Source organism: Cataglyphis hispanica, chromosome 4, assembly GCF_021464435.1.
Source record: "Cataglyphis hispanica isolate Lineage 1 chromosome 4, ULB_Chis1_1.0, whole genome shotgun sequence".
NCBI lineage: Eukaryota > Metazoa > Arthropoda > Insecta > Hymenoptera > Formicidae > Cataglyphis > Cataglyphis hispanica.
The window spans coordinates 7,258,110-7,277,291 of NC_065957.1; the positions used below are offsets into that span (position 1 = coordinate 7,258,110).

Consider the following 19,182-nt stretch of genomic DNA (forward strand, 5'->3'; position numbering starts at 1 on the left):
TTTAACATTTTTTTCAAAAAACACTTAGTAGTTTTTTAAATACAATCAAAAGAGAAGAGAGAAAATTTTTTTTTTAGATTGATATAATAGCTTAACCATTTTCCACTTTTATTTTTGACATATATTAATTTCCTTGATGTTTTCTATAAATAATATTTTTATAAAATAAATAGGAAATTTCTATCAAATTGTTTTGCTCTTTTTGCATTCTGAATATGCATTCTTAGATACAATATTTTTCTTTCAAGAATTCTGTGAAATTTAATAATCAAGTCACTTATTCCACATTAATATTCTTTTTAATGTGCAACATTTGTTAATAAATAATTCTATCTTTATAAGTTCTTTGGATTTACATAGGTATATATTATAACTCTTATAATTTCAAATAAACATTTTCTATTCTTTCCATTCATTTAATATTTCAAGAATTAATATGTCTAATGGCACATAACATTTGCTAACATGTTAATGTAAAATAATATAGAACAAGTAGAATATCTATTCTACTTTATAAAAATCACTTCAATGTCGTTATACAACATTATCATGATTTTGTTATTGAGTTTGATTAAAAAATTTGCCAGTATTTATAGTAAATACATTATTTTCATATATTTTTCAAATTGACTAGATTAAGTTAATGCATGATGGAACTTTTTTCACTAAACAATAAGTACGATGTGTGATAGGTGATAACAAAGAAGTCAAGCGAATAATTCATATATGCATACAAGAAAATTGAGAATAAAAAGTGTACATTATACGCTTTCCGACTTCTCATAAAATTATCTCACTACCAATTTTTGTGGTATATATACATATATATATATATATATATATATACTACACACACACACACACACACACACACAGATACATACATAATCGTTAAAAATATCGTTACAATTGCGCAAATAGAATTAGGCTCGTCCATATAAATTCGACTGGATCCGATATATTATCTACATGAGATTAGCAAAAACATAGTTCGCGCGATATAAAATAAATGTTTGCGTTATCTAAAAATATTTGTTCCGTTATTTAAAATATTCTCGTGTTCAAACGAAATAACGACCGTGCCGAACACATTTGTAACATCCACACACCAAATCGATCATTCACGATATCGCCAACATCGGTGTCATGCAGTTTACCTATCTCGGTTTTACTCGCGTTATTTGTTCACGGCACGATGTGTGTAATATGATAAATACACACATCATCCATATAATCCATAATTCACAGTCATAAAACTTTAAAAAGCACCATTATGTACATGATGTGTATAGAGATGATAGTTTCGCACTACAGTATTTACAAAATGAAAGTAATCGCGTGTGAACGTAATGTATATATAGCCACTAAGTACATCTTTAATCGTCATATATATATTTTTTTCTCGAAAAATCGTGCATTAATTCAAAGAAATGCCTTGTATCCACGAGCTGAGATCGCTAGTGTCTTCGCAACTAAGACTCAACGCATGCTTTTCGCTCTGTTTGACACCTAAGAGCAATTCGGACGCCGTTCGTCCGGTCAAATATGCTCCGTGTACTGTACTGTAGAACGATGAATGCGTGTGTTCACCCGCGAATGCTACCAAAATTTTAGCCGTTCCATCCGTTTCGTCTTCCCTTTTCTCCTGTATCAATGGCTCAGCCAAACTTCTGATGTCTAATTGACTCGCTCCGACAGCCATCGCAGTGTAGGAACCTTGCGTGTAGGGTTGCGAGTGCCACGTGGTACGCAGACAACTCTTCGGGGTCGGTACGAAGGGATCGTTGAGGAATCGCCGCAGAATCGTCGTACACACTTCCGCCACTTCTGTAGTGCTCAATTTCTCCATATATTCTGCCGCGCGACCGGATATCCAACCGAGCAATAACGTATCCGAGATTTTTATGAACGAGTATATCTTCCTGAACCAAGTCTTGCTAATGTCTTGCTTATCCGTCTCGGATAATCGTTCATCATCCCAGAGGAGCATCACTTCCGATACGCCAGGATTCAGAAAAGGTCGTTCGTATTCAAGAAATATTTTATTCACTGTACCGAACATCAGTCTATTTATCGCTTCGAGTTTATAAGCCGGCAACGATGGTTCAAACAAATTTGTAGCTGTCCTTTTTAAAACGCCCAAAGGTAATGTACATATTACGTGCTCCGTGGTAATTGTTTTTCCATTTTCACATTGTACTTCTATAAGGCTATTCGATTTAGAGTTTCCTGTAGAATCGACGTCTTTTTGGGGACGCCACCTAAAAATAATAGACTAATTTATAGCACTAGTGCATATCATCCAACACATTTGCCACACAATTAATTACTACTGGACTCACCTAATCTTTGTCACAACATGCCGAGTAAAAATACAATTCTTTGGTATATGCTTTGAAACTGGTTCCAATATAGCACTGTATCCATTTGGAAGACTGATATTTCCACCTTGAAGCTCATCATAGGAACCCATTTCCAGGAGATCCACTTCATCCATGCTGTCACAGCCTGTAACGCAGGTCTCCCTCTTCAGTAGACAATCAAAAATCAGTTGTCTCACTCGTCGTTGTTCAAGCGGTAAGGATGAAAGATATATCTCCGCTTCTAGTGCAATGTGTGCTCCTACACTTATTATACCATCTGGCGGACTATATGTGCTCAGAAAGTATTCTTCACATCGTCTCAAGAAACATACATAAGCCTCATAAATCTCCCGCAAAACAGGAAATGGTAACTGTTTTCCATCCTCCAATGCAGCCACTACTTTATGAGGTTTCGGCACATGTACAATATCTATTAAACCATTTGCCATTGCTAGCTCAAATATGGGATTACCTAGCACACCATGGATCCAATTTGCTCCTAATTCAACTTTTTCATTACCTAGGCAAAATGGAAAAAAGCAAAAAAGAAAAATTTATTTTCTATCATTTCTTTTTTTAAACAACTAGAATTGACAATATCATTACTTTAAAAATTAACTTTGTCAGAAAAATTGATAAAGTTATTCTATATAAAATTATAAATTCTATTGTAATCAACATTTTATATATATAATTTTAATTTATTTGCTCCAAAAAATTGAATTATGTTCTTTTCAAAGATACAGTGTGATTTCCTATTCTAATTTCCCTACATCATTATTAATTTATATTACAAATTTCGAAAGTAGATAATGTCTCTAAACGTTTTAATATGTATTATGATATCTATAATTGCAGACTATATCGCATTCTATTATAACACAGAGCAAATAAATTTGAAAGCAAATTATACAAACATCAAAGAGAGGTTACATCAACCGTACCGATTTGAGCGGCAACGATTCGTCCGCCTATACGTCCGCGCGCCTCAACGATGAGAAAATCCGTCTCGTTGTTCTTCAACAAGTGAGTTGCCGCTGACAATCCGGCCATACCGGCACCGATAATCAAGATTTTGCACGAGAGTCGGTCATCCTCCGAATTATTTGTGGATTCCGCCATGTTCATCACATATGACCGATATCGGTTTTCCATAGATACAAAATTTATAGATTTGATCTAACTCTAGATTTCTACATAGTAAAGTTACTGTTGAAGCTAGGAACAGATGAATTAGACATAGTATATTAGGGCTAAGTTTCAAAACGGTTGTAAAATTTCCTCCTCGAGGAAAATTTTACTCTATGGCCGGCTGGGAACCAATCAAAAAAACTCAAGAAAGTTTCGGAACGGCCATCGAGTAAAATTTTCCTCGGAGAATACGTTTTGGAACGTAGCCTAGATCGAGTGTTGTTGGGGATATATGTATACATGGTTGGCAATCATGTCATCTGCGAAATCAACAGTTCATGTTATACTTCATAGCCAAGTTTCTGTAGTCTAGAAAATGTCTAATTCGCTTGTCCATAAAAGCATGGAGTTATTGAGCTGCGAAAAAGATTTACATAAAGGTTAGTTTATTGAAAAATTGCGTATGTTATATTTGAAAATCAACGTGATGAAAATATTTTTCATTTGATAATTTGTAGAACAAAAGAAAAGGAGAAAACGTAAAGACACCAGATATAAAGGAGTTTTGGATCTAATTCCCACTAAACACAGGATCATCTCCAAACACGATAAAACAGGTTGACAAACATTTTCAGTCATCTTTAAGCCAGTTGCATTCTAAAAAATAAATTTTGTATATAAATATTTGCTATTATAAGATATATATATATATTATAGTAAATTATTTATTTACTATTATATATATTTATCTATGTTCATATTATGTTGGTATTATTATTATATTATTATTATATTATGGTATTATTATTATATTATTATTATATTATTTAATGAATACAGGTGAAAAGTAAAATGATACTTTTTTTTTTTAAGATTTTGATACAGTTTTGGTTCGGTCTAGCAAAACTACTGTTTATGAGGCCCAGAAACGCATAGCTACTCAACAAGATCCTACTGACAAAAATGTGCAACAACTTCTTTTATTTAGCAGTAATAGGATAAATCCTGAAACAGCAAGCAAAGTATGAGAAATCTCAATCACATTTTCAAATCTATTTATCTTGCACTTACTATAGATATGAGTTTACTCAAATTGTTGTTTTTCTTTTTTTTCTTGCAGTTATTGCATCGTGCTATTAAGAAGAGATATATCCAACAGCAGGAGAAACCTACAGAGCCAGAAGAGACAGCTTTTACTGAAGAGGACTTTAAGAAGTTTGAACAGGAATATATCCAGTAATCATCAATCGTGACATTAAATGAAAAAATAAAGCAACAAAAAAAGTTGGTAAAATTAAAATTGGATTACAAACAACAATGTTTGAAAGTGATCATCAAAAAGGAAAAGTGGTATTAATTTTGGCATTTGTCTTGTTTTTCTATTATACCATTTGGATACTTGGTCTGCCGTTCATCGACGACGATAAATTCAGGTTTCTCTTTTACTCCCACGATCTGGCTCTGATGGTTCCCGCGAGTTTCGGTTTAATTTTCATTGGCGGTTTAATACTTTTTACTATATATCATGTAAAACCATATTTGTCTCTACATAAAACAGAGAAGGAGAAATAGAACAATTTAATGGCAAATTATCAAGACTCGCGATGGTGTTAGAAAGCGGTGTTATCGCGATATATCATACACGTCGCGTTATATAACTCACGCATACAGCTGATATCCGTGTGATATAAAATACTGTGATTAAAATCGTCTGTTATATAATCGATGCTACATCATTTCGCGTTTACTCTAAATTATTCAACGAGAAAGCATCTTTTATTGTATTTCTAATATGTGTTGAATAGGTAAAATAAAGATGCAGTGGTTTGTCGTCGGCATATCTGGTGCGACTTGTAGCGGAAAAAGCACATTAGCTAAAATGATTCGCGACAATTTTCCAAAATCTGTTATAGTGAGTCAAGATGATTATTTTTTGCCAGCGGACGATCCGCGTCACATTATGATACAGGAATTAAATCATTTAAATTGGGACCTGATAACGAGTCTGGATATGCAGAGAATGCATTCCGATATTATAAAGATACTTGAGTCCCATGAAAATGGTATTTTGAAGAAAAAGGTACTGATACTGGATGGATTTTTACTCTTCCGACACAAAGAAATTACAGATTTATGTGATCGTAAATATTTCTTAACGTTGACAAAGGAACAATGTTGGGAACGAAGAAAAAATCGTAAATACGATCCGCCCGATGTACCGGGATATTTCGAGAAGGTAGTGTGGCCCGAATATATAAAATATAAAAATGAAATTATGGAAAAGAGCGAGTTGCGTGAAACTATAACGTTCATCGATGGATCTAAGGACATAAGACAAATTTATAACATGGTTTCTCAGGAAATCAAACAGTTGTTATCTTGAAACAGTACCCATCGATGCTTTATAACTTTAAATTAAATAAATATTATTAATTTAAAACAAGATTTTTTTGTACACATCCCAAAAATAAATAGAAATTGTGAAGATTTCATATTGTGAAGAGTAATGACATAATTTAAAAAGTTCCAATAATTTATAACCTCTTTTTCAGTATTTTCTAAAGATATATTTTTTTCATTTCAATAAAATGTCTTGCTTTTAATATTTTCTATAATATTTGCCAATCAAATGTATATGTGCAAGTACACAATGCTTGTCTGCCACACAATATAATTTATAATTCATTTACAATATTTTCCTTTTCACAACATCTGCAAAAGTTTCTATACACATTGTATTTCAAGTTTTTTAAAAGTGCAAAATATTAGTTTTTCCAACAAAATATATTAATTGCCATGATTGTATATATATTGATAATTATGATAAAACTTACTTTGGCTATATTAATAATTAATTATAATTTTCAAATTATTTATATAAAACAAATTAACCATTATTTTATTACAATAAAATGCCATTCACATAAAAAAAAAAAACAGAATTATTATTAATATAATTCTATACAAATATAATTTAAGAAAATTATTTTTAAATTATATATGTTATAATCTAACTTACAAAAATTAAGATAAATGAATAGTTTGAAATTGATTATGAATAAGAAAAAAAAAATCAATATTCTTCATATTATTATTATAATTTAATTCAACATAAATATTTATATAAAATAGACTGCAAAATAATTTCTCTGTGATTATTATTACGAACTATCCCTCTCCTTTCTAAAAAAAAAATAGGTTTTTATATATTGAAATCTTGACTCTCAATAAAATTTTCCATGATATTTCTTGTAATTTTTTAATAAAGATAACACACAACGACATATATATGTTACATAGAATAAGTATTTTGTTTAATTGGACCTTGTGCATTTGTTACGTTCGTTGGTGCAGGTCCGGCGGCTTGATCATCCTGATCGTTCTGTCCGCAAGCTTTGCGAACATATTGTGGCGTAAGGACAACCTCTTCTTCCATTTCTAGCACTCGTTTATCTAATTCTGTACATGCTGCCATTTCCTTCTCAAAGTTTGCCAGCATTTGAGGTGAGTTATATTTCTCAGGATCATCGTGAAACACTACCATACCATCCTTCTGATTAATAGTCGCAAAAATTTCCCCATCTTCAATCTAAAAATTTATAAAAATCGCTAGAATGAACAATTTAAATTTATACAAGTTGCAGGTATCATACATAGATACTCATTCTCCAATAAATCTGTAAAGATATACTTTGATTTATATTGTAGATTTTAATTGCTTTATATTATAAAATGTTTTTTTTTTTGTTTAATATAAAACTATATCTCGCTAAATAAAAAATGAATCTCAGTTATAAATGATTGAACAGATAAAGATGGCAAAAAATAAAGTTTCAGGTTTGTTAAAGAAAAAAAATAAAATCTTATTTAAAGTGTCATGAAACTCACCATGCTTAAAATGTACTTTTCCGCTTCTGCGGGTCCCGACAATTGAACCCTGCTCGCGACATCACTTAAACTAAGTGTAAGAAAAGTCTTAGTCAACCTCTGTATATTCTTTTTATATAAGTAAGCGAGCACCTGTTTCACGAGACCTAAATTATGATCTCTTACGAACACTTGCTGATACTTAGTGATAATATTCTGCACTTCCTCACAGCTGTTGACGAGGTATGCTGTAGCCAATTCCTGATATTGTTGACTCAATGGTTTGATGTATCTGTTGATCACTTGGCTTGTATACCTCGGTAGGTTCAACACTTTTCCATGTAATATCAGCGAAATTAGAATGTATTTTTTGTAAGCTTCCAGCATAATATAGCTGACAGCCATCGCGGGCGTCGTCACGCACACTTCGAAGAAATACAATGCCCGATCATAATTCTTTAACCCTGTATATATCATGCCACCATAATAGTAATACAATAGAAAGTATTTCGAATCAAACTGGCCTCCCTCCTGACTAATGCTCGTGACATCCACGTCTAGAAATTCGAGCGCTGGCTTAAAGCACTTGGATAGAAGACATAATTGACAAAGATCAGCATGTATCGAGGTCAACTGACTGTCAAACAGTCGTATCTTGCGTATCGCGCGACGTAATAAATCGATTCCTTGTAATGGCGTTTTCAACTCCACCAAACTCTGTGTGAACAAGTGACATAAATCCGCATCTGTAAAATATTTTACTAATATCATATATATAATATATAATAATAATAAATATGATTGGATAATATAAACTGAATTAACATTGTAAAGATGTCTCTGTTGTAGTTGAGTTTTCCTGAAATATTTACAATGTTAATTCAATTTATAATCTTAGATCAATATAGATATTTAATTTAATATAGAAATTTAATATTGAAAAAGCTCTATATTATGAACAAAATTAATAGACTTTTGATTTTCTAAAATTAAATACATTAGCATAATCAATATGCATGGTTTCAAAATAAAAATCTGTACAATAACTGTACGATTCTATTTTGAAAACTTTGTATAATGGAATTCTGCAAAAAAATTTCCAAACATATATATTTAAAAAAATGTTTGTTTCTTATATAATTAAAGATCATATATAACTAAGCATGAACCCATGAAAAGCTTTTTAATCTCTGTGTTCCGATATTACTACCAGTACTGAATTCAATACTGACAATATCGAAATGCAGCTAATATAAAACCTGATTATATTTAATTCTAAACCTATATACTATGTAAGAATTTCAAATAATATAGTGACGATCAATCTTATTCATAGCAAAAGATTTGACATACTTACATATATCTGGTGCAAATCTAACTTGCTCCCCATTACATCCAATAATAAATTCCTGAACTTGATTAAACAATATCTTGTGTGCATCTGGATTATTTCCATTAGAATTGGGCAATGAAAATTTTGCGCAAAATACTGCCAGGATACCTAATGAGTGCTGTTGCAGTTCCAGCGTTTCCAAGACGTTGTCCAGATGTTGTCCATTTTTTGTTAACACTTCGATGCTTTTGCTTATGATGTCATACAGGTCCCTGAAATTGCCTGCGAGTGCGACATATAAGGTTACACATAATTTTGATGCTTAAAATCCGTTGATTCGCCTAAGTATCTTCAACTAGTAATAAATTTGAAATAATAACGCGTAAAATCTGAAAGGTTTTCTTTTTTTTTAAAGAGAGAGAGAGAGAGACGATAGCATTACAATAAAGAATGCTTTATACGTCGCTCTTCTGTCGTTGAGGTTAAGTTGAGGTTAAAATCGCGATGACCTTTGCGAGATCGGCTGTACCTTGCTTCGAGAGCGTCCGAACGTTATTTACAAACTGCTCCAATGCCGATGCCATTATTGCGAATGCTCCCTTGTCATCACCCTCGGTTCAGCCGCACGATCGTCTATTTACAGAGACTACAAAATCGCGAAGTCGCGAATGTACATCCAACTGAAATGACTCGTTTGGAAACAAGAGGGCGAGAGGGATGTAGAATGTACGATACTAGCGAGAGGATTGAATTTGAAGGTCTCTCTTATAATACATGTGCACAAAGGAATCGACCAATCACGTGTCTACATGGTTACCTTCTCCCTTTAAATTTTTCTTTTTGCACACACACACACACACACACACACTCACACAAAAACACATCATTATAGTTTATATGTATACATGTTAATTTTACAAAAGCTTTTTCCCGGAAATCTGTCAGTAGATACTCTAACTATACACATATGCAACCGAATAATCAAACTTTAAGATTTTTTTAATTGAACACAATAATGATCTGTGCGACGAAAGTGTGAAGTTTCGGAGTCAAAAATAACAAAATATAACAAAATAGCGCTAAGAGATCGCGCTAATGATAACTAGGGTCAAACACAAGGGATGCAAAGAAACACCCTAGGAAGTGAAGGATGCACTGCTTTCGAACGTTAGCTGATCGGATTGATTATCCGATCAAATCTTTTTCCCTTCGTGTTTTATCTGCGCGAAAATTAAAAGGTTCTTTTTCAATTGTGATTAATATTATATTATATTTGCATATATTTAGAAGACACGTGGAAAAGATCGAAGCACCCGAAGCCAACATTAATTTCAGACTGCGAATCATAGATATCGGTCCAGTAACGAATGAGTAACACTTAATAATATTCAAATGTTATAGCATCTTTTATCGTGTATGGCGCGCAATTAATTTTATTGCGCTCTCTCTCTCTCTCTCTCTCTCTCTCACACACACACACACACACACACACACACACACACACACACACACACACACACACACTCTCTCCTCGGTTTTTCACATCTTCGATTCTTTTATTTTATTTTTAAGATACCATATAATCGAAGCGCTCTTATGATAACTTTAAATTTCAGATCTTTGTTAATTTTTCATCTTCAGTGCAATGCGTTTCTAATTTTTCTCTTCGCCGTTTATTCGTCGGTACGATTTCTGCCTTATGACGTCACCTAGTTGCCAGGTAACCGACAATCAGTTAGTTATAACGATCGGCATCAGATCTGATATGAATTTCGCAAGTGGGTTCGATGTTTTATTTTGAACAATTTTAAACGCGCTTATCGAAGAAAAATGTCGAATGCGATGTACGACGAGCTCTGGAGGGAGGCCCAGTCGTTGCTCGTGGAGACGATCCAGGCAGATACGGTGCTCCAGGGCGCGAAGCCGCAAAAGGATCGTAAGAAGTCGCACGATGTCGTTTCGGCCTTGTACGTTCGGTACATCCTCATTTGCAATAAACTCGAACAGTGTTACGATCAAATAATACAACCGCAGAAACGTCTGCTACTCCAGAGATCATTGAATGCAACTCTGGGCAGGGTGTTGGAGCTTAAGCACGATCTGGTCAATATCGATCTATCGGAGCACAACTATTACGATGACGTGTTGCTTGAGTGCGGTGTAACACCGCAGGAAGCCGAGATCCAGATACCGAAGTATTATAGACGCGAGCGTGCCGAAGAAATCGCGGAGAGACGGAGATTCATCGAGGATACGCTCCGAAATCTGGGCGTGCTTCACGAGGCCGTCGTGCCGAAAAGAATCACCGAGTCGCAGGCTATACGACTTATTCAGGTATCGCGAAGGTTTCTAAAAAGAACCGAGGCTCTCGTATTTATATTTCGCGTTTCGAAAAAAAGTTAATAGAACATACAATACTGCAAAAAAGCACATTTTTAATATTCATTTTAATATTCACGTATTGAATGTAATCGGTGATGCAATCGAGATAAGATAAACTCAGAAAAAATATATTGATTTAATAAATTTGGAAACTGACAAATAAGAGCCGAGCCGCGGTAAGTACGTGAATAAGTAAAATGTATACTTAATTAAAATTAAACAACAAAGTTTGCCCAATAACTACCGCGCTTCGGCTCTTATTTGTCAGTTTCTTCACCTATGTTAGTACTTTGAGTTTATTTTTGTTATTATTGTTTATTTAAATTGTTAAATTTTAAATTAAATTTTAAATTTAAAATATTTTATATTCTTTCTATCGCTTTTTATCGTCCAATAATCATACATCTATATATTTTTATTATTTATTTTATACTTGTTTTTATTTTCTTTTATATTATGTTAAAAAAGAACAAAAGATTTCGAGATATAATAAAATTAAAATTTCTTAAACAAATATAAAAAAAAAATTTATTCTCTACAAGAATTTAAATAGCTTTATAAAGGCTGCTGTTTATACAGCTATCAAATGTTCTATTGTTTTATAATAACGCGATAATTTAAAATATGTTTTATGATAATGTATATATACAAATATAAATTTTATTATTATAAAAAACAATTGCATTAAATTTATTTATAATTTGTTATGTCGTCCGTAAATTTTGATAGGCGCATGAACGAGCAAGACAAGGTAGAATGCGATATCAATTTATGAAAGAAATCCGTAAGATGAAAGAAAGATCGATTACTAAACCAGAAGTCACTGACGAGGATGAAGCGAGCGAAAAGCTCGCAGCGCTGAAAATTCAGAAGGTATGGAAAGGATATATCACTAGATGCCATGTTCGCAAGAGACGCCTCGAGGAGATGCTGTTGATAGGTAATAAATAATTGCAATTTTGAAATTTGAATTATTAATTTTTTATTGAAATAATGTAACAATCTAATAATCTTTCTTCTTTTCTTTCTTTTGAAGAAAGGGTAAAAATAAAAATGTTGTAAATAAAAAAATTCTTTGAGATTTATACTTTGTTTTGTAGAAAAACATACAAACAACAATTTTAATAATAAATAAAAGACTCTTTTATAAATATCAAACAAAATAAAAACAGTAAAAGCCAAATTCGCGATAATTGTCGTATATATTTATTTTAATAATTAATAAAAATCATAGAGAGTACGTATGTTTCAATCCCTTCTTCAAATCATTTTCAGCGCAAACGAATAATATAAATTAAAATACAAAAAAAAATTAACATAAAAAAATGAAATCACAATATAAATCAAAATATAAAAATCGTAGAAAATAAAGTCAGATTGTCTCTCATGTCATTCTCACGCAAAAATTTTTTAGAGGCGCGCAGTCCAATATAACACAGCACGTCCAAAGATTACAAATCTGTCTCATTTAAATTTCAAATAGGTGAATTGCACTAAGATCGATTATTTCATCTTGTCTCTGCCTCTTGGCTTATCAACTGAAAAACCTCAATTTGGACGTACTGTGTTATATTGGATTCCGCATCTCTAAAAAATTTTTACATGGGAACGATGACGCAAGAAACATCAACCTGACTTCATTTTCTATATATTTTTATATTTTGATTGCAATTTCATTTATTTTTTGTATTATGTATGTTAATTTATTCTTCGTTTGCGCTGAAAATGATTCGAAAAAGAAATCAAAACGCACGTACTCTCTGTGACTCTTAATTGTTAAAAAAAATACATGCGCTATAATTATCGCACGTTGGCTCTTATTGCCTTTGTCTTATATTGTTTAGAACAATTGTAATATTATCTCAAGCATTTGTTTCGATAAAAAGAATACATTTATTGCTTGTTTTATTTTAATGTACACATTAACACGCTAATTGTCCAAAGGAATGCTGCAGCCTAGTCAAACAATCACGGAAAATGCTAGACGAGCAGAGAAGCTGAAGCAGCAGAGATACGAAAAGCAATTGGATTTTCAACAACAATACCAGGATCTGATACTGGAGGCGAAAGAGAGAATTCGCAACGAGAAGAGCGCTGTCATGGAAGAAAATATCAGGAGTGAAATTCGAAATTGGATCGACACTTACTTTCAACAAACTGGGAAAATACCCGATTTACCGTCTGCCGAAAGCGGTGGTTCACGCATGATTTTCAGCAGACAGGTAAAGTATTATGCACGAATATGAAAATATCTTGCGCACTAAGGAACATAAGGAATGAATCAAGATATTATACATACAAGTTGAATATTATATCAATTTCCATCCTAATAATCCAATTTTTTGATCATTTATCTTGTACTATATAAAACTAGAATAAAATGTTCAGTTATCGAATTTATCGATTAACATGAAAAAAATTTTTCCGAATTGTTCAGTTTACTGATATATCTACAAAGTGCCTTGTGGTTCATTTAAATCAATTTTGCTATAATGTTTCATCAATTATTGCTTTGTTACAGGGAACCGAAAGTACCGTGAGCAAATCAACGGCAGTATCATCAAAAGAATCGAAGAAATCGAAACGCTCGAAATCGAAAAAAGATAGCGAAACGGAGCAATCGGAGGATGAAACGGATCTAGGATTCAAATCAATCCCTTCCAACTTTCTTCCAGAATTGATTCACGCAAATCAGGAGTATCAGGACGTCTGGAGGGACAAGGATGAATCCGCGAATCCAATGCAACTCCCTTATCGCGACATGATAGAAGCGGAGAAGACGAAGGAAGTGGAGAATGAAGTCAGAGTAGTTGTGGACCAGGCAATGAGAGGTAGGTAAATAGATAGATAAAAAGATAAGAATTGATAGTTCTTTAAGACAGATTTATAAAGATCAAAATTAAAATGGTATAAGAATCTCAACTCAATCTAAACAATTCGTTTTATATTCCAAATTGTTTATTATTTCACTTTATTTCAATCTTGTTGGAATGTAAGCATTCGAATTTCTTTAGCATGCAAATATGTGCAATATTTTACATAATAACAGTTTGTTTTGTTATTTCAATTAAAAATTTTACATTACAAGAGAAGAATAAGTATAACAAATATTATGTAAGATGAGAGTGAATTTACTTACAATCATATGATTGCTAATAACGTGACATTACAATTAGGCGACATAGAGGCTCTTCAGGCTGCGTTAGACAGGGACAAAGGATTCAAGGGAAAACGTGCGAAGAAACCACAGAAACGTGTTCGCAGGAGCGGAAAGAAAAATAAGAGAAAGAAAGAAAAAGATCTGACGCCCGATAGAACGACTGAATCTCTTTTCGAGGAGCTTCTCATGCAGGGTATTATTAAGCTTCACCCCGAGGTTTTTCTGGACGAATTTAAAGGCGAAAAGTCGTTCATAAACTATGATCTTCGTATGAAAGAGAAAGATCCTCTTCCGGCGCTCGGTATATTTGAATATGTAACATTTAAATTAACTTTTTTAAATGTAAGGTCATTATGTATCATTAGGCATCCATGGTAGTGTCAAAAACACATACTTTAATTTATTCGTACTTTCAATAGATGCTATCTCTACTGCAATAAATAAAAATTACTCTCGACATGTTTTTTCACAGAAAAAAACTATTTTTTTTAATTTACAAAGAATTTGATTATAAAATATTTTCGGATTGATTTAAAGCACATACTTTATGATAATTAATCAAATTGTATCAGGTGATATAAGGCAATTAATTGCTGAATACTGCATACTTCCGCTGGGCAATCAAGTCCTAAGAGAATTCACACCACTTGTACGATCTGTTCTCATAGCCGGTCCGCACGGTAGCGGCAAAAAGTTTCTGGTGAACGCGATCTGTACGGAACTCGGAGCTACGCTCTTCGATATCACACCAGCAAATATAGCTGGCAAATATCCCGGCAAATCGGGATTGATCATGCTTGTTCATTTAATTTCGAAGGTTTGTATCAGAGCCATATTAGAAATGTACCAGATTAACCACGAATTTTGGATAGTTATCTAGAGTTTTAGAGTTTTATTTGATATGTTGATGAAAGTAAATATTTATCCAAGTAACTTAATCTTTATCCACAAGGTAACATATGAAGTTATGACAAAATGGATGATAGCAAAGGTGCTCTCATGAACTGGACTTCTTGCAGCGTGAAAATTAGTAAAAAATTAAGTAATAATATTGTCTTCGATTTATTTTTGTCGTGTAATTTCTATTGATTTACGAAATTTTAAATTTGGACAGCCATGAGCCATATATTTAAGTAATTATTCATCTAAAAATCGCACTTATATAATATTAGGTAAATTTTTTACTGTCGAAGGTATCACGATTGCTGCAGCCGTCAGTGATCTTCATGGATGACGCAGAAAAGCCATTTGTGAAAAAAGTACCAAAAACAGATAAGACCGATCCAAAACGATTAAGAAAAGATTTACCGAAACTGGTCAAGAGTATCACGGGTGAGGATAGAGTTCTGCTTATCGGGACATCCAGTAAACCTTGGGATGGCGATCAAAAACTTTTGTATCAGACTTACGACAAAGTTATTTACATTCCTAGACCGGATTATGGTACTGTGTCTCTCATATGGAAGGATTTATTGTACAAAGTGAGTAAAAATATTATGATATGCAGACAACAGTTGACAGTTCAAAAATTTAAATTTTTGACGTTAATTAAAATAATTAGAGGTTTAATAATATGTTTTATGTGTAGAGAAATATTTGTGTTATATATATATATATATATATATATATATATATATATATATATATATATATATTAAATTATTACCATCTTTTGTAACAATATATCTTATTTTATATATTTTTTGTTAATCGCTGTTTGAAAAATCTGATTGGATACTTGGATTCGCACAAACTTCTTTATTACATCGAAAATTATACATTTTGGAAAAAATATGATTTATGTTGAAAATTAATTTTTTTATAAATTATAAATTTTATAGTATTTTTTCTAGTACTCTGGAATTAATCGTCAATTTGATACATCAGCTATGGCTAAAGCGTGCGATGGTTTCACAGTCGGCACTATTTTAGCAACGATTGATGAGGTTGATAATTAGAATTATAAATTTTTAACTTCTATTTGCATTAACATTGTCTTTGATATTAATAGTTTCTGCATTATGATATAGGTGATGACTACAAAACGTATGGTACAACTACGAACTCATCCTTTGACACATGCCGAGTTGGTGAATGCGTTGAGTTTTAAGGATCCAGTGTATCGTGAAGAGGAAGACGCATTTCTAGGTTTGTAACAATCTATATATATATATATATATATGATGTATGTATATGACATAATATGCGATATATGTATAAGGCGTTGCCCAAGTGTCTTAAAATATTTATTTAAATACAATTTTTTCAATATTATAAATATTATTTATATTGAAATAATTTATTAAAATTACAAATATAATAAATCCGTAAATATATTTACAAATATATGTATAAACGGCACTCTTTTACTTTTATGACTTTCAAGACGTCTAACAATTTTAAACTGAAATTTAATGTTCCAGCCTGGTTTTTCAAAACGCCAATCTGTCGACGGAAACAAAAAGCTTTGGAATTGGAACTTGAGAAATTAAACGAAGCCAATGAATCGCAAAAAAAGAAGGGAGGAAAATAATGGATATAAATCTAGTGATAAGGTTCGTATTTCATAATATATTGTTGATTCAATGTTCTTACATATAATACATTTATACATCGGTAAAAAAGGGAAAAGAAGAAGAATGGAAAACTAATTTCAATGCACTATTCTTTTCTTGTAATCATTTAAATACAACTTTTCTGTTGTTTACAACAGCAGAGTTAATTTAGCATTAACAATAAGTAACAGAAACTTTTGCTTAATCTATAGCCTTATAAGAAGAAATAAATATATTATTGTATCTGCTGAAATAAATTAGTGACTGTTATATTAAAAATATCATTCTTCTGATTTTTTGTATGAATCTATGTATTTTATATTACTATTACTTTTATTAATTATTATTATATTAATTATTATATATAATTATTATATTATATAATTCTTTATGTCGTGTATAAAATAGATTATTTTCTGTTAGCTCATTTATTTTGCATAGTACGTTTCGAGAAAATACGTATCTAATGAATTTGTACAAAAATTACGAATATATGATCGTTATATATATATATATATATATATATATATATATAATAGATCAAAGTGCGATAAAAGTTACACCATATGATTATGTTTTTTTTAAATAATAGACAAGTGATTTATTATGTAAATTTACGGATATATGTAATACTATTATTTTTTCTAGAATATATATCGTTTTTTTTTTGTTGTAAAACAAATATAATCTATATACATAATAAGATTCTATCAAGAAAAATTATTTCCGCAAAATATAATTATTTTTTAGAATATCTTGATCTTCTCTATAATCGAGTTACATAATTTTTTTTTTATTCGTATAACAATTATAATAATTTTGTTAATTCGTGAATAATAAATTGAATTATGATTCATTTGTATAAAATAAGATCGATCAGCATATAATTTTGTTTATCATTGCTTTCACATGATATATTGAGTGACAGAAAATACGAAATTGCATGCCGAATAATCGATTATCTCTGTTGCGACTTGGTGTTTCTCATCAAGAAAGAAATGTTGTTTTTGATTAGCACAACTTTAACTCGCTTCGTCATCATTTACAAAGTGATATCTACGGTGCTAAACAGGATGCTTCTTGCTTGGACGATGCCACACAAAGGTCTTGTTAAGCTCGACGATTAGTTATCTCGTGCACTTTCTTCGGCGTTAAAATTAGGCTGTCGCTTTAATTGATTCTATTGTTATATTAGAAAAAAAGCTCGTTGTGAGTACAAAATTGCTTTACGCTACTCGACAAAATTTAATTTTTCTTTTTGTATATATGAACTCTAATAGTCCTTTAAACTCAAGAATGACAAATAAAATAATATGATTTCTAGATTTTAAATGTAACATATTACAAGATTAAAGAAGGAGAGAGATTATAATTGACAATGATATATTAACACAGATAAATAAATATAAAATATTGTAGATAATTTAGAAAAAAAAATAAAGTGTCTCAAATCTTGTAAAAAAAATTCCCTGATCGTGTAGGTATTTTTGTTCAAAATTCCGTAACGAGAATATTTAAAAAATTTTTTTGTGCAATTACGTAAAGTTTTTTTACTGTATGCGTATCCTAATGCTTTTAATTTATATTAAAGAAAAATATAAAGCCATTTAAATTTTACATATTAGATTTACAAATGAAAAAGAATTACATAGTTTTGGTTAAGATAATATTGTTTAACTTGCATAACATTTCCATTTTTTATCTGTAAAAATTAAAATAAAGAATATATACTGCCTATTCAATATTTTGTTAAAATATTCAATATATATTTGTATAAATAAATATTCCATGAGAATTCTCCAGGTAGAAAAAAATTTCGAATAAATCTGAACAATAACTTTCTTTGGGACATATTTTTTCGTGAATTATTTTTTTGATAAATGAAATACTTGGAAATAGAAAAAAGTTTTTTTTTATTTTAGATATCGATATGCGCGAATATTTATTATATATGATAGTGATAAATTTCTTTTAAATGTTCAGCACACGATAAGAGATAAAACTATTTCACAATTTCAGCACAAATGCGCTTCATTCATTTTATGTAATAATCATGCAATTAAATAATTGAGCGATGAAGCATTCTCACGCGAAGATTCCTTATTAAAGTATACATATTTAGATAAAAGAGATCTTTCTTCTTTTAACGCCACTTACTGATATATTGCTGACAATGAGATAAAGTAAAATTTAATAATTTTAATCTATTCAATATCTTTTATTCATTAGAACACTAATTTAGGAATAATATACTTTTTCTTTTATATTTGTTCTACATGTTGCAAAATAATTTTTACATTTTTATTAGCTTTGCATAGACTTGTAAACGAAACAAGTCCGAACTTAATTATGTTTATACAACGTTTCTTTACTTTTTATAATGTTTATATA

The 19,182-nt window shown here is 31.1% G+C and overlaps 6 protein-coding genes across 7 annotated transcripts; 4 read left to right on the forward strand and 2 right to left on the reverse strand.

The window, feature by feature from the left end:
• Window positions 1-171: 171 nt before the first annotated feature.
• LOC126849180 (spermine oxidase) lies at window positions 172-3,533 on the reverse strand. The gene is made up of 3 exons (XM_050590799.1): window positions 3,308-3,533; window positions 2,343-2,883; window positions 172-2,261 (listed from the first exon to the last, which is right to left on the reverse strand). The coding sequence occupies exons 1-3, from the start codon at window positions 3,516-3,518 to the stop codon at window positions 1,418-1,420; spliced, it is 1,596 nt and encodes a 531-aa protein (XP_050446756.1). The 5' UTR covers window positions 3,519-3,533; the 3' UTR covers window positions 172-1,417.
• A 245-nt stretch (window positions 3,534-3,778) lies between these two features.
• On the forward strand, window positions 3,779-4,780 carry LOC126849262 (active regulator of SIRT1-like). Its single transcript, XM_050590943.1, has 4 exons — window positions 3,779-3,934; window positions 4,013-4,111; window positions 4,368-4,516; window positions 4,615-4,780. The coding sequence occupies exons 1-4, from the start codon at window positions 3,871-3,873 to the stop codon at window positions 4,732-4,734; spliced, it is 432 nt and encodes a 143-aa protein (XP_050446900.1). The 5' UTR covers window positions 3,779-3,870; the 3' UTR covers window positions 4,735-4,780.
• LOC126849254 (nicotinamide riboside kinase 1) lies at window positions 4,644-5,937 on the forward strand. Its single transcript, XM_050590933.1, has 2 exons — window positions 4,644-4,778; window positions 5,300-5,937. The coding sequence occupies exon 2, from the start codon at window positions 5,311-5,313 to the stop codon at window positions 5,875-5,877; it is 567 nt and encodes a 188-aa protein (XP_050446890.1). The 5' UTR covers window positions 4,644-4,778; window positions 5,300-5,310; the 3' UTR covers window positions 5,878-5,937.
• Window positions 4,812-5,301, forward strand: LOC126849271 (uncharacterized). Its single transcript, XM_050590956.1, has one exon. The coding sequence runs from the start codon at window positions 4,812-4,814 to the stop codon at window positions 5,064-5,066; it is 255 nt and encodes an 84-aa protein (XP_050446913.1). The 3' UTR covers window positions 5,067-5,301.
• Window positions 5,938-6,727: 790 nt separating the features above from the next.
• On the reverse strand, window positions 6,728-9,566 carry LOC126849200 (COP9 signalosome complex subunit 3). The gene is made up of 4 exons (XM_050590831.1): window positions 9,224-9,566; window positions 8,719-8,976; window positions 7,383-8,107; window positions 6,728-7,083 (listed from the first exon to the last, which is right to left on the reverse strand). Exons 1-4 carry the CDS (start codon window positions 9,276-9,278, stop codon window positions 6,787-6,789), a joined length of 1,335 nt encoding a protein of 444 aa, XP_050446788.1. The 5' UTR covers window positions 9,279-9,566; the 3' UTR covers window positions 6,728-6,786.
• A 577-nt stretch (window positions 9,567-10,143) lies between these two features.
• On the forward strand, window positions 10,144-18,285 carry LOC126849157 (dynein regulatory complex protein 11). 2 transcript variants are annotated; one of them, XM_050590752.1, is made up of 11 exons: window positions 10,144-11,028; window positions 11,806-12,016; window positions 13,021-13,298; window positions 13,598-13,907; window positions 14,253-14,537; window positions 14,809-15,053; window positions 15,430-15,717; window positions 16,090-16,182; window positions 16,267-16,384; window positions 16,660-16,791; window positions 17,807-18,285. In XM_050590752.1, the coding sequence occupies exons 1-10, from the start codon at window positions 10,525-10,527 to the stop codon at window positions 16,767-16,769; spliced, it is 2,442 nt and encodes an 813-aa protein (XP_050446709.1). In that variant the 5' UTR covers window positions 10,144-10,524; the 3' UTR covers window positions 16,770-16,791; window positions 17,807-18,285. The 2 variants fall into 2 exon arrangements, 1 of the variants encoding a protein (XP_050446709.1); XR_007687374.1 differs by lacking the exons at window positions 16,660-16,791; window positions 17,807-18,285 and having other exon boundaries at window positions 16,078-16,182; window positions 16,267-16,289.
• The last annotated feature ends 897 nt before the right edge of the window (window positions 18,286-19,182 follow it).

Coding starts and splice junctions, on each gene's coding strand:
- LOC126849180 (XM_050590799.1), bottom strand. CDS start 3,518: ATGGAAAACCGATATCGGTCATATGTGATGAACATGGCGGAATCCACA. Junction 2,884..3,307: donor AATCGTTGCCGCTCAAATCG/GTACGGTTGATG, acceptor CATTTTGCCTAG/GTAATGAAAAAGTTGAATTA. Junction 2,262..2,342: donor CATGTTGTGACAAAGATTAG/GTGAGTCCAGTA, acceptor TATTATTTTTAG/GTGGCGTCCCCAAAAAGACG.
- LOC126849262 (XM_050590943.1), top strand. CDS start 3,871: ATGTCTAATTCGCTTGTCCATAAAAGCATGGAGTTATTGAGCTGCGAA. Junction 4,112..4,367: donor CTCCAAACACGATAAAACAG/GTTGACAAACAT, acceptor TTTTTTTTTAAG/ATTTTGATACAGTTTTGGTT. Junction 4,517..4,614: donor ATCCTGAAACAGCAAGCAAA/GTATGAGAAATC, acceptor TTTTTCTTGCAG/TTATTGCATCGTGCTATTAA.
- LOC126849271 (XM_050590956.1), top strand. CDS start 4,812: ATGTTTGAAAGTGATCATCAAAAAGGAAAAGTGGTATTAATTTTGGCA.
- LOC126849254 (XM_050590933.1), top strand. CDS start 5,311: ATGCAGTGGTTTGTCGTCGGCATATCTGGTGCGACTTGTAGCGGAAAA.
- LOC126849200 (XM_050590831.1), bottom strand. CDS start 9,278: ATGGCATCGGCATTGGAGCAGTTTGTAAATAACGTTCGGACGCTCTCG. Junction 8,977..9,223: donor TCGGACGCTCTCGAAGCAAG/GTACAGCCGATC, acceptor TCGCACTCGCAG/GCAATTTCAGGGACCTGTAT. Junction 7,084..7,382: donor AAAAGTACATTTTAAGCATG/GTGAGTTTCATG, acceptor ATAAATTTTTAG/ATTGAAGATGGGGAAATTTT.
- LOC126849157 (XM_050590752.1), top strand. CDS start 10,525: ATGTCGAATGCGATGTACGACGAGCTCTGGAGGGAGGCCCAGTCGTTG. Junction 16,183..16,266: donor TTTTAGCAACGATTGATGAG/GTTGATAATTAG, acceptor ATTATGATATAG/GTGATGACTACAAAACGTAT. Junction 16,385..16,659: donor AGAGGAAGACGCATTTCTAG/GTTTGTAACAAT, acceptor TTAATGTTCCAG/CCTGGTTTTTCAAAACGCCA.